Raw genomic sequence first — 13,022 nt, forward strand, 5'->3', positions numbered from 1 at the left:
TTTGTCTGCTCTCTCCTCCCTCCTCTGTCTTCCACTCTTCTCGCCCTCCCTCCATTTCTGCTGTATGATTTGCAGGTATATTTCACCACGTGGTTCCCACAGTGTCCTCCCATCAGTTTGGGGTGACGCTGCCCACCTCTGGAGGCCTCAGCTCTCTGCTCAGTCTCTCCTCCTCTTCCTCTACCTCCTCCCAAACCCAGCAGCACACCACCCCCCAACCAGCCTCCACGCGCCTGGCCTCTGCGTCCTCACCTCTCCCCCACTCCCTGTCCCAGGCCCAGCACAGCCGCACCCAGTCAGTCCTGCATAGCCCCTCTCCTCCCACGCTCACCTTGCCCCCTCCTCCACCCCTGCACAGCACTTCCTCCTCCACACCCACGCACTCTGATGCCCCGCCATCATCTCGATCAGACTCCCTCCATTCCTCCCGTCTGTCCCACTCCTCTCTCCACCACCAGAGAGCACAGTCATCCCTCTCCATCTCCTCCTCCACCTCTGCCTCCACTGCTTCTGTCTCGGCTGCTGCCGCCGCTACTGCTTCCCTCTCCTCTTCCTCTCTGTCAACCTCCTCCTCGTCTCGTCCATTCGCAGTGCACTACTCCCCCCGGCTGCCCCCTCCAACACAGGTCAGCAGCTCAGGTGGTGGCGGGAGCATGTGGAGGACTCAGGGCATGCATGGTACCTACACTACCTCCCAGCTCCCTGGCTCCCGACCTAGATAGGGTTTGGGGGGTGAGGGGAAGGGGGAAGGATGGAGAGGGGAAGGGCGAAGGGCAATCAGAAGGTGGAAAGAGGGAGAGAATGAGAGAAAGAGACTGGTAGGGAGTGAGAGACACAGGATACCTGTTTTTCATTTGCTCCCACAAGCTTTTATTCTGATTGAACAAGGTAAGTCAGTTCTTTTAGCTAGTTTTAGATTCAAAGTATAAAAACTGTGCTGGGTGATGAATGGATTTTTAAAGTGACCGGATCATGTTGTGGATTATTGGTTGATTGCAGTTAGGGATGCACCGGTTTATCTGCCAAAACCTTGGTATCAGCTGATATTCACCTATCAGCAAATAATATGACATCACCGATGGCAGTGGCCTTTGTTTTTCTGTTGTGTCACTTACAATTTGCGCAGGCTGAAAAACAGGTCTTATGACTAATGGCATCCTGTTGTCCCATGAACCATAGAAAACATGTTTGGGATGAACAGAAATCTTCCCCACGACGCCTTCAGAACAAAAGGATGCAGTCAACTGACTATCGAGAGGACACACCGCTATTGTTTCCCTGATGATGCTACACTGTGAACAATGAATCCATGTTGAAATCGGCAGGAGAAGAGCTAGTTAACCCTTTAAAACCTGAGCAAATTGGCCTGATTTCTTTCAAAAACATAGGAAGAAGGCAATGAGCAACAACAGAGGAAATTACCCCAAACGACTGCAAGAAATTAGTAAAAAGAAAAAATTAAAAACAAGAAGATAAGTTTTAAAAAAGAAAACGGACAAACAAGGAAATGACTGGAAAAAAATGCTTAAATGTAATAATTTTAAATAAATAATCATGATGATAAATCTGTACCATAATTTTAAATATGTAATACTAAAAATTATAAATATAGTTTTTCCCTAGTTTTTTCTTTTTTTCCAGAGTTCAAAGGTTTACATACTTGGGAAAGGCATCCGAAAGCAGAAAAGAAAAGTGATGTGTTGCTCCAGGTTAATGAGTTAATGTAAGCTGTTAGCAGCCAGTGGCCAGAACTAACAGCTAACAGAGATAGCATTGAGTTACATAATAGTGTGCTCAAGCTCTCTTCAGTAAAAAATAGTGTTTTGTGAATGCTGTGTTCAAATGTAATCTTGTAAAATGTAGATTTTGGCAAGAAAGTTACATAAATACAGCTGTTTGAAGGAGAAATTTCTGACAGCAATATAAAGAGAGGGAATTTTAGGCTTTTGAAGAATTTTTTGTTTGTTTGTTTTTAAAGATATTTTTTTGGGCATTTTTAGCCTTTGATGGACAGGACAGACAAGGGTGGGTAAAAGGGAGAGAGAGAGAAGGAGTGACATGCAGCAAAGGGCCACAGGCTGGAGTCGAACCCAGGCTGCTGCGGCAACAGCCTCATACATGGGGCGCCTGCTCTACCACTAAGCCACCGACACCCCGAAGAAGTTTTTTAACGATTTCTCTAAAGTTTATATTCAAGGTTGTTTGATAAATTTGTGTGGATGAATTTGTGCCAGTGCTGCCGCTACAGCATGTGCATTACACACTGTGCGTAGGGCACCAAAACAGCCCAACATGATGATCATCAATCATAATCATAAGTATAATATTAACTGTCCAAGTTAAGGCACTTTCAGATATAAGGCGGTTTGAGCTGCGCTCGCCACAGGTTCAGCACACACAGAGTGGTGCGCTCATGCTTTTAGATTAGTAATACTGTTATTAATGCAGTCAGTTGCCTCACATACCTGCCTTCAACAGTGTAATAGGAATGGAAATGGTCTTGCTGTCATCAGCATCAGTGCAGAACTCTCACAGAAGCTGTCATATGATGACCTCATTATCGACCTAGCAGCCAGGTCATGCAGACATGTGTGCCTCTGTAGAGCCTCCTGTACCTGCTAAGAAATGCCTGTTCTATTGTTCCTCAGTAGTTGAACATTAATACAGAGCTTGTAAAGTTTAGTGACTTTTCTTCTGTCATGTTCTGTTTTCTTACTGGTTATTTATATTTATTGTAACAATAATAGTAACATTGATGATGAAAATATTCTTCAGTTTATTTAATCAAAATAGATTGTACATGTGTGTACATGTGTGCATTTGTGTGCTTGTTTGCTTGTTCTATAGTTAGCTCTGTCTCTACCAAAACAAAGGTGTCTGCCACTGGCCAAATTGTTATTTTTAACATTATTGGCCCAGAGTTTCACCATCGGTGCATCCTTAATTGCTGCTTAGACTCTGTTGTCCACAGAAACACTCATTATCTCTTTCTGTCTTCTCTGATGTTTCAGGTAATTGTTGAAAACTACCTCAAAATTAAATAAACTATGCAAATGTCCAGGTGTGGACCAAGGCACTCTCCTCACTCACTGGTGCTTCGTAACGTCTGCACTACCCAACCGCCTCCAAGACCGGCTTCTGTACTGGGATCTCTGAGACTCACACACACACAGACACACAGACACACACACACACACACACACACACTAACCACCACTATGGTCACCTTGAGCAGAATTCATAGGTACTGGTCATGTTTCTGTGTAGAGTGTGAAAATGTACTGGCTGCTGCTCAGCATTGAATGAACTTAATTATCAAGATGTCTGGTTTAAATTAAAGGTGCTCAGTAGTTTGACCGTGTGTCTCTTTGTCTTAGTCACTATTATAGCAACTAGCAAAATAATCTGAATGATTTAATGTAACTTGTAAGAACAGATTGAAGCACATAGTCCACCTTTTTCTGAATCTCATCACGTGTCAGGCTCCCTCCAAAGTTTCACCTCATACGAGTGCATGTGTCTACACACTCGAAACACACACACACAGACCAGTTCATTGAACTCTGCTCGGATGTCATGCAGTTTCGCCTCTCTGCATGTATGCTCTCTTATCTCTGCTCTCTTCCTTCTCTTAAATTCAATATTTGTTGCGACATATTAGAGTATGAGTCAAGATGAGGAACTTAGTATTTTGGTCTAACTTCACACTGGATATTAAGATACAGTTACTCATGTAGCAGAAGATGTGCTATTCCTGGCCGGCTTGTTGACGCCCTTCAAATTGTTCATGTTGGTGATTTACAATATTTTCATGTTTAACTAAATGAAACATGCCTTACTTCTTGTTAAAGGGATAGTTTGGATTTTTTAAGTGGGGTTGAGTGAGCTACTTACCCATAGTCGGTGTATTATCTACAGTAGATGTTGGTTGGCACGCCCTTAGTTTGGAGAAGCAGACAGGAGCACTGCCACAGAAACTAAGCAATGTACTTCTGTGGATGGTGGCAGCAGCAAAACTTTTCAAGCTACCTAAAAAAATCAAGATCACTGAAAGTTCATATTATATTCAGGGTATTTTAATGGCTTTACCTTGCTGTCAGACAGCCATTTCCAACAAGTAAATGAAGCCATTATTGCTGCTCTATTCAAAGATTCCTTTTGACAAAAACAGTAATTTTACCTCACAGACCTCGGAAGCTGCTGGTCTACAGCTGCATCAATCAGGTAGTTTGCTTGAGTGATTGTGGTTCCCAGTGACTCACAAACGTGTCAAGTTGGAAAAAACACTATTTTCAAGTACAATGAATTTCCAGCATAGAGCATTCATTTTGAAGTGCCGTTTCCTGCTGTAGATTGAGTGAGTGACGGACAGCATCTTGACAGAGACAGCAAACTAGCTTGACGACATGGACAAACACAAGTATGATGCTGAATATTTTTTGTGGACCTTGAACTAATGACTAAGGAGAAGGCTGGACCAGTTGGGAACCACGGTTTTAAAGGGTTTGTTGAGAGTCACCGAAGTCACACATTAACACAAACAGAGTGATCGAGACAGCAGTAGACCAGCAACTCCTGTGTTCTGCGAGGTAAAATTAGTGTTTTTGTGAAAGGAGAGTGGTGGCTTTGAAGAGAGCAGAGACAACGGCTTTAGTTAACCATCGAAGAGGGCCGTCTGAGGACAAGGTAAAGCAGTGGAAATATAGTGAACGCCAGTGTTTCTCAAATGGTGTGCTGTGGCGCGCAGTGTGACGTGATGCTAATCCAGGTGTGCCATGGGATTTTGTGATAACCTCACATTATTTTTGTAATATTCCACTGGGCCTTTTTAAGAAGTTATGAATGAATTTTAATCAGCTATTTCAGTATGTTGTACACAGCCGTTCCCCAATAAAGAGGCAAACTGTAGCAAAAAAATGTAATTTAATTTAATTTCACCTCACCTAACCGTCACAGGGAACCTCTTTGTCACTGTTTGTTCATTGGTTTGGTGTGGTAATTTTAAGTGTGTGATATATCAGAAGCCCTGAATGTCAGCCAGTGTGAGGGATGATAACAATTAAAAGGCTTTATTGTGCAAAGAAAATTACAACAAAGCCCCGGCAAAGATGACCTACCACCAAAAGAAAAGAAAAAGTAGACAATATCACGAAAGCTACTTGTCTTCTTTTTTCTGTATTTATTGTCTTATGTCGTGATAAGAGTGGTAACACAGGTTATAGAAGCTATTGTGCACAGATATGAATACAGATAGGCCTTGAGATTTTGGCTTGCGCTTTAACTGATGTAGATTTTTTTTAGGCGGCTTAAGTACGTTTTGCTGCTGCCCCCATCCACAGCAATACATTGCTTCGTTTTTGTGGCGGTACTCCTGTCTGCTTCTCCAAACTTAGGGTGTATCATTTGGCTTCTACTGTGTGAAAGACGCTGACTGTGGATATGTACCTCATACAGCCCCACTTCAAAACATCTGAACTATGCGTTGAGTCTCTCAACTGAAAAGCAAAGTGGTACCACAATCAGAAAATGGTTCTGGTTGTGTCTTTTTAACTGGAGCAAAACCAGTTAAAGTCACATTATAAGTGATGAATATAGTTTTTCTAATATCAGATATTAAACATATCAGTTAAGGTTCTTTGTTTACGTCAAAAATGATATTTTCAGTGTTTTGTGACAATAATCAGGTGGATTTAACGTTCTCTAAATGAACTGAAGAACATCAGTGTGTTTTAAAGTCTGAACACAACAATGATCTGATTTCAGACTAATTTGAGAATACGGTGAATCAGCAACATTTCAGCAGGTGCCAATGACGCCGAGCCGAGTGCAATTTCATTTGTTCAAAGGAGCCCATGAAATTCATAATGAGATGGTGCTATGTCGACATTGTCAGCCGCTTTGTGTATTTATTAACATTTCCTTCTTCCGTCATTTTGCTAAATCACACTACCATGTGGGAACGCAGCTGAAATACCCTTTACAGCAGGAATTTTTAACTCTTCTTAAACTAAACGTATTTATGTCTGCTGTCGGGACACACAGGTGTAAGCAAATACAATGTGGACACATGTATGTGGGACTACACTGCATACAGTCAGTACAAACACACGCACACACTCATGCATGCAACTCCTCCTCACACACTGAGAAATCAATGAACCATAACCACAACAAACTACTGGACTCTCTTCACACCTTTTTGTTTGCTTTTTTTTTTTAAAATTGTGTAATTTGTTTTTTGTAAACAATGTCTGTACTGTGAATGTGATTCATTCTCCGACTGTATAGTTGTGTATAATTTAGATTATTATATTTATGCTGTCAGTGTCTCCATTTGCCTTGGTATTTGTTTTTCTCTTTTGTTTTTTAATCCTGAAATGTGTTGACATTGTAGAATGCAATAGCGTGTGTACTTGACTCACAGTCTGAAAACAATGGTGCTAACTTTGGACTGTACCTGATCTTATTTATTCTGTCGTGAAAACATCACAAACAAATGGAATACTTGGTGCTGTACACAGGGACATTTGTAAAAGCCATTTTCTGGCGTTTCCTTTCTCATATTTAATATGCTATTGTCTGGTTCTCTGAATGCCTCGTGTACAACTGTGGGCACCACCCTTCGATAAAACTACTCTGCAACAGCTGGCTCAGAGGTGCGAGGAACTCTGTTTCTCACGCCGTGGTTTAAAACAGAAGTCGGCTGCTTATCTGTTAGTGAACAAGACACACTGTTTTTGTATATAAGTTTTTGTTTTTCCTTGTATGTCTCTCCATCATAAACAGAAAGGTATATAAAATATGTATCTATACAGTCTATATATATGAGTATATATATATATATATATAAGTATATATATATAAGTGAATAGAGGCGCTGGCATTGTGACCTTAACTCAACCTGTTAAACAGGAGACTTGAAGCCAAGGAGAGTGAAGCATTGCCACCACAGGACCTTAACAGATGGTGCCTAACAACATGGCGGCACAACAGCACCTGGATCCTCGTGACACACCACAAAGCTGTGTGTATTTTAACACAGACAGACAACGGTGCTGTGGCTTGAACAGATTCCAGCACTAGAACTGTCTTCACTTTTATCAGATGTTTTCTTTTGTTTATTTTTATTTTGTACCAACCCAGATCCTGCAGGAAAAAATGGTGCTTCTGTTTCCAAACAATGGCAATTCAGATCTTACAAACAGAAATCTTCACTGGTGCATACAGAACTACGTGTCAACCTCTTACACACACTGTCTGTCTTTAGCTGTCTCACAGACAAGGCCCTACCTTGTAATGTGAGCGCGTCGTGTCACTGCAGAGACACGCTGACGTAGAGCTCTTGTGTTAGGATGTGTGTGTGCATCACTTTTGACGGGAGTGAGAGCAGCCAAGCTTCCTTTTTTTCTCAGATAGTGGGAATACACGTAAGCTCAGTTTGTGTGTGTGTGTGTGTGCTTTTTCCTACTTGCCGGTGCATATCTTAAGGGAAGATTAGACTAATAATCAAAGCTTTATTGTAAACTCCTGTCCTGTGCACTCTCACATGTGTGTCTCACCTGTGAGTGTTGACGTGAAAAGAAGAAAAGTCATTTTAGATCATAATTAGAGACTATAGTCTATTTGTTACCAGCACTGAGAGGTCTTTTGTAATTATTGTTGATGCTGTTTTGATTTTCTTATTCTTGGTGTTTGATACAATTGCAGTTACATGTTATGCTTTTAATGGTGTCTTCAGATTCCTGTCGGTTTTTAATACTACTAGTCAGACAGACAGCACGGTGCTATCCTTCACTTAAAACAAGGAAATTGCAGCTATTGATAAATACTACTCTTCTCCTGTTGTGCTGCAGGGTTTTATGGTTTAATAATCTTCAACACGAGCTTGCCTGGCGGCTTTCTGACGGTCCGGTTTAACCTACGGAAATTTCTCTAACCTGGAGTTGCTGTGCGGTGTGTATGTGTCAGTGAGAATAGCTCATGGGAATGACAAAACATTAACGATCATTGCAGATTTCAACCAGTTTTGTAGCTACTTATGTAATCAGTCAAAGGGATGAGGTGCTGTTATTCAAGTCCTTTGGCGTACGAGCGTGATTTGAATCAAAGCTTCTATGCAGTTCTCCGTCAACGTCCATCCTGGTACATTATTAATAATCTGTGAGAGCTTTGCAGTCGAGGCCGTTTACTCTAAATCCTGCCAAAGGTCTTAACTCAGGAACTTCCCAGATGGCTTGAAACGATGTAAACAATTTTCTTAAAACTACTGCATGTCACAGATTTATTCACCATCGTGTGACATCATGAAGTCCCTTTCTAACCCAGCTCAGGACCCAGACCACCTCTCAGCAAGTGAGGTCAAATTAAAAAGTCTCACATTCTCGCTGTCACATACACCCGGGCGTCTCCAGTGGAATCCAGCTTTATGAAGCTTTACGAGTCCAGAAGCTGTGAAATGGCTACAACTTTCAGCATCTTCCTCATCTCACAAATGCCTCTGTCTAGATTTGTGTCTCCAAAAGAAAGAGGTTCACTGTCCTCTGTTTGGGGGAGTCTCCCCACACACAGGACACGTGTGACCTGCAGTATGTGTACAGTGATCTCTGATCGGTGAAGCCAGGGCAGGTTTGAGGTGCAATAACGGCAAACCTACTTTCCAAAAAGCCCTGGGTTTTCATGAATTGTTACTGTTCGGTGTTGGTGCTTTTATCCTAAGATGTTATAATGAAACAAATGGAATTCATGTTTTTCCCCCCTGCGTTTTATGATTATTAATAAAAATGTTTCATATAATATTTGAATTAATTTTGTTGTGTGAAGTGGCTTTTATGTCTTGTCCAGTTATTTTTTCCCCTCATAGAAGACTGCTGAAGTTTACACATAATAATAATTCTGACCAGATTTTAGAAGCAAAAAAACAGCACAAACATCTCTATGATGATCGTAGTAACCTTTAATCTGTATATTTAAAACAGCAAAATATTTCCACCATATTATCTGTAGTCACTTAAAGGGACAGTTCACCCCAAAATCAAACATACATATTTTTCTTCTCACCTATTGTGCCATTTACCAATCTAGACGACTCTCAGCTTGTGGTGCTCAAAGTGACAAAAAATACATTTGAAATCTTTCAAGAAATCATGACCTGATTACTCAAGATAATCCACAGACATTGTTGTGAGCAGTTTCATGTAGGAACTATTTTCTTTCCACCAAACAACCCAGCAACCGTATCACTACGCAGAAGGAAGCGTGTGTCTACTGCTAGTTGATCTAGTACCACTGAGCTAGCTAGCATTACAGCTAAGCTAAGGAGGACAGCATTAATATTTACATCTTGCGCTGTCACGAGCACCAGCCTCTCATTCCTTCTGCGCAGTGATGTTTTTGGCAGGTGTGGTTTGGTGGAAAGAAAATAATTGCTCCATGAAACTGCTCACAGCAAGGTCTGTGGATTATCTTGAGTAACCAGGTCATGATTTCTGCAAAGAGACATTGCTGTTGAGTTTTTCAAATGTATTTATTTGAAGCTTTGAGCACCACAAGCTGAGTGCCATCTAGTTCCATTATATTCAAGAGAAGGCAACTCCCACCACAACAAGCAACACTACAGGTAAGAGGAAAAATGTGTATTTTGGGGTGAACTGTCCCTTTAAAAACAGTCCTTTGTCTTCTTCTCTGGTGTAGTAGTCAGTGAGAAAGTATTGCAGCAAGGGAGGACTCTCGCATAGAAAACAAAAACAGATGAGTCTTGATTTTAAATGTTTTAAGGGTTTTGCAACACGGACTGAAATATTTGCACATTTGTTCTCTGTCTGCACACAGCAGCACAGCCCTGTAATGTATCTGAAAGAAACATTTAAAATCCAGTGTGTGATATTTTGGTGAAACACTTTAAGGGCCTCATCAACACATTCTCACTCCGACCTCGTCACATAGCGACGTTTGGTCATGGACCTTTTACGTCCACATACGACGTGAAACGTACCCTGGGTGCGTTGTTTGCTGACGTTCTGGGATGCAGTGTCAAGTTCTGCCTGTTACATGCATTGTCTGTTTTCAAAATACACTTCTGTTTTCACAGGAAATTTACTGTTTACATACAGTCTCTTTCAAAATAAATGCACTATGTCAGTACAGCAATGCAAATTGACATTTGTTTTCCTCCAACAACTAACGCACGTGGTTGGGTTTAGGAAAAAAGAACAGGGTTTGGCTTTATAATCTTGCAGGGTGCTAACACCACTCTCCCAGGTGAAGGCTGGTGTTCATTGTACCCATTCACCACCTGGCCCAGCAACCCCACTGAGACTTTTATGGCCTTTGTCCCACCGTGTGTGTCCCGACACCGCTGAGCCCCGTTATCATGCCAACATTTTTATTTCATTTTTTTTAAAGATACATTTTAGCCTTTAATGGATAGGACAGCTCAAGCATGAAGGGAGAGAGAGAGAGAGAGAGAAAGGGAAGGACATGCAGCAAAGGGCCACAGGCTGGACTCGAACCCGGCCACTGCGGCAACAGCCTTGTACATGGGGCGCCTGCTATACCACTAAACCACCGACGCCCCAATTATCATGCCAACATTCAAAGACGGCTTTTTTCGTCAGTGGCTGATGCCCCAAGTCACTGCCCAAGAATGGGCTGCTCAAACACCTCCTCCCAAAATGTTCTTAGTTTAGGTCATGTTCAAAATATGTTGTTGTGGTGCATTTTTGCTTTCCACAAACAGCCAGAGCTCCCAGTAACATAATTCGGAGAAATGTGCACTTGTGTTGTGCCAAAATGCCTCAGATAAAATCTCCCGGCAAGCTCCTGCGGTGAAGGTTTTTACTCAACTCTCAACAATACGACAATGTCCACAATAGTTTTTTAAACAATGCTCAAAAGACGTAGATGGGGTCCAAATAGCCCCACACTGTGTCCAATAGTATGTAAATGACACATGCTGACATGCTGATGAATACAAGTCCTGATTCCCACAGTACAGACGAACAGAAATAACCTCACGCTGCTGTCTAAGAGAGCATCAGGATGATGTACCTGCCAAAAAATGTTCCACCAATACCTCACTGGTAACATGTTGCAGTCATTAGAAAGACCTGGCTTTATCTCTCGGGACACACGGCTACCAAACAGCTCAGAGACCTTGACTGTCTGCAAAACAAGACCGCAGCTGTGAGAGTAGTGATGGGAGTGACGGCTCTCTGAGGGGAGGCAGAGCTCACGTCTCCGTCCCTTTCTGGGAGCAAGACTGTGTACACTGTTTGTCTCCTGCGAGGAGGACTGAGAGCAGAAAAATTGTAAACATCTGTTTGTCCGAAGGATGTTGTTTCATTCAGCTCTCATCACATTCCAAATGCTGCTTCACTCACTGTGGGAGCTTTGTGCTAAAGAAATAGATCGACAATTTAGGAAATATGTTCACACAGGAGGTTGAGCGGGTCATCCACCAATTGGAAGGTCAGCAGCTTAAACCCCAACTCCTGTCCTTGGGCAAGATATGGTACCCCAAATTGCTCCCAATGCTGTTCCATCGGTGTGTGAGAGCATGTGAATGGTTACTGAGTAGCAGATGGCACCATGTATGATAGCCCCAGCCACCAGTGTGTAAATGGGAGAATGTGACTCATAGTGTAGGAGAATTATGGTATCCGATGTGAAAATGTGAAAGTGTGAATGGCCCTGTCTGCCCTCTATAAACAGCTCAGTCTAAGGTAACAAAAACACAACAATTCTTACAACAATTCTTACTGGACCCTCAAATATAAAGCCAGAGCTAGCAGCCGCATTAGCTTAGCTTAACTAACAGGCTGGAAACAGAGGTAAAAGTTTGCTTGGCCTTGTCCACAAGTTACAAAATCAGCCTACCAGCACCTCTAAAGCTCACCAATTTGCATGCTAACTTGGGTTTGTTTAATTCTACAAAATACTGATGTGTAAGAACGTTGTGGTTTTACATGGGGTCATGAGCTGGACCATAGAGTAAACCAGGGATGATGTCCTTTTGAAGGCCGACGAGAAAGTTAGCATCGCACTTGTTCCCTCGTCAAAAAGCCTATGGGATTTTTCCGTTGGATTTTAGATTACTGCAAATGAACATCACTTTTATTATTTTTGAAGTTTAAATACAGTCACCAGAAGTAAAAAGCTAACTTAGGTTATGAACGAATTACACTACACCCACTTGACCGAATGTCACCACCATATCAAGATTGTAAAGTCGTGTTCAGTTCGCCTTGGCGTGATGACATTCTGTAGTCTCATTTATCTACTTGTTAGCAACTGCCTTTTTTAAAGACACGTAGAAGTTTCAATTTTTTTATTTGTTTTTATCTTATTTTTATTTTTTTCTTCTTTCTATCTCCCTTTCTTCTTTTTTCCCTTTTTCTTTCTTTTCATATCATACCTATTGTAGTCTCTTCATTATGCTCTCTCTAACCTCTTACACACAGAATACACAAACACTTCTACAAACTTCAACAAGAAAATCTAAAGCCAACTTTTGATCATCATAATTAATGTATTTAATTATTTGTCCATTTTTCTTCTGTTGTTCCTTTTGTGTTCGTTTTTTGTATCACTGGTTTGTTTGCCTGTAACCCCCTGTCTTGTGCTTTACTATTTTGTTGTTTTCACACTGATCACTTGTATCCCAGTTTTTAAAAGGAAAAAAATATTTAAGCTTCAGAGTTTCAGGGTGGGGTATTTACTGACATATTTTATTTCATATAACAAAACAAAGCTTGTGTTAACCACAGACTTTATTTCAGGCACCTAAATAAAAATCCATTCAAAAAACACTATAGGCTAAGCTTAACCTTCCTTGATGAATGTCCTCACCTCCTTTCATCGTAATCCAAGGAAGGTTCAGTGAATCCAGACCAACATAACAGCCTATTATTTGCCTTCTCTCACCTTATCTGACATAACCTGCGTCCTGTAGTGGGAAAAAAACGGCATTTCTGTGAAGCAAAATACTGAAATACAATCCACAGTCTCAATCATCAAGGACACAC

At 41.5% G+C, this 13,022-nt stretch overlaps 2 protein-coding genes across 2 annotated transcripts in view; one reads left to right on the top strand and one right to left on the bottom strand.

Annotated features, from left to right (window-relative positions):
* Positions 1-8,805, top strand: part of dot1l (DOT1-like histone H3K79 methyltransferase) — a 32,288-nt gene extending 23,483 nt beyond the window's left edge. Inside the window, exon 28 of the mRNA XM_049587228.1 lies at positions 3,012-8,805. Coding sequence (XP_049443185.1) covers positions 3,012-3,022 — 11 coding nt within the window. The 3' untranslated portion in view covers positions 3,023-8,805. The remainder of the gene's footprint in view (positions 1-3,011) is intronic.
* zgc:92140 (uncharacterized protein LOC447854 homolog) overlaps positions 1-13,022 on the bottom strand; it is a 670,238-nt gene that overhangs the window by 514,676 nt on the left and 142,540 nt on the right. The gene's annotated exons all lie outside the window — the stretch shown is intronic.

Source organism: Epinephelus fuscoguttatus, linkage group LG10, assembly GCF_011397635.1.
Source record: "Epinephelus fuscoguttatus linkage group LG10, E.fuscoguttatus.final_Chr_v1".
Taxonomy (NCBI): Eukaryota; Metazoa; Chordata; class Actinopteri; order Perciformes; family Serranidae; genus Epinephelus; species Epinephelus fuscoguttatus.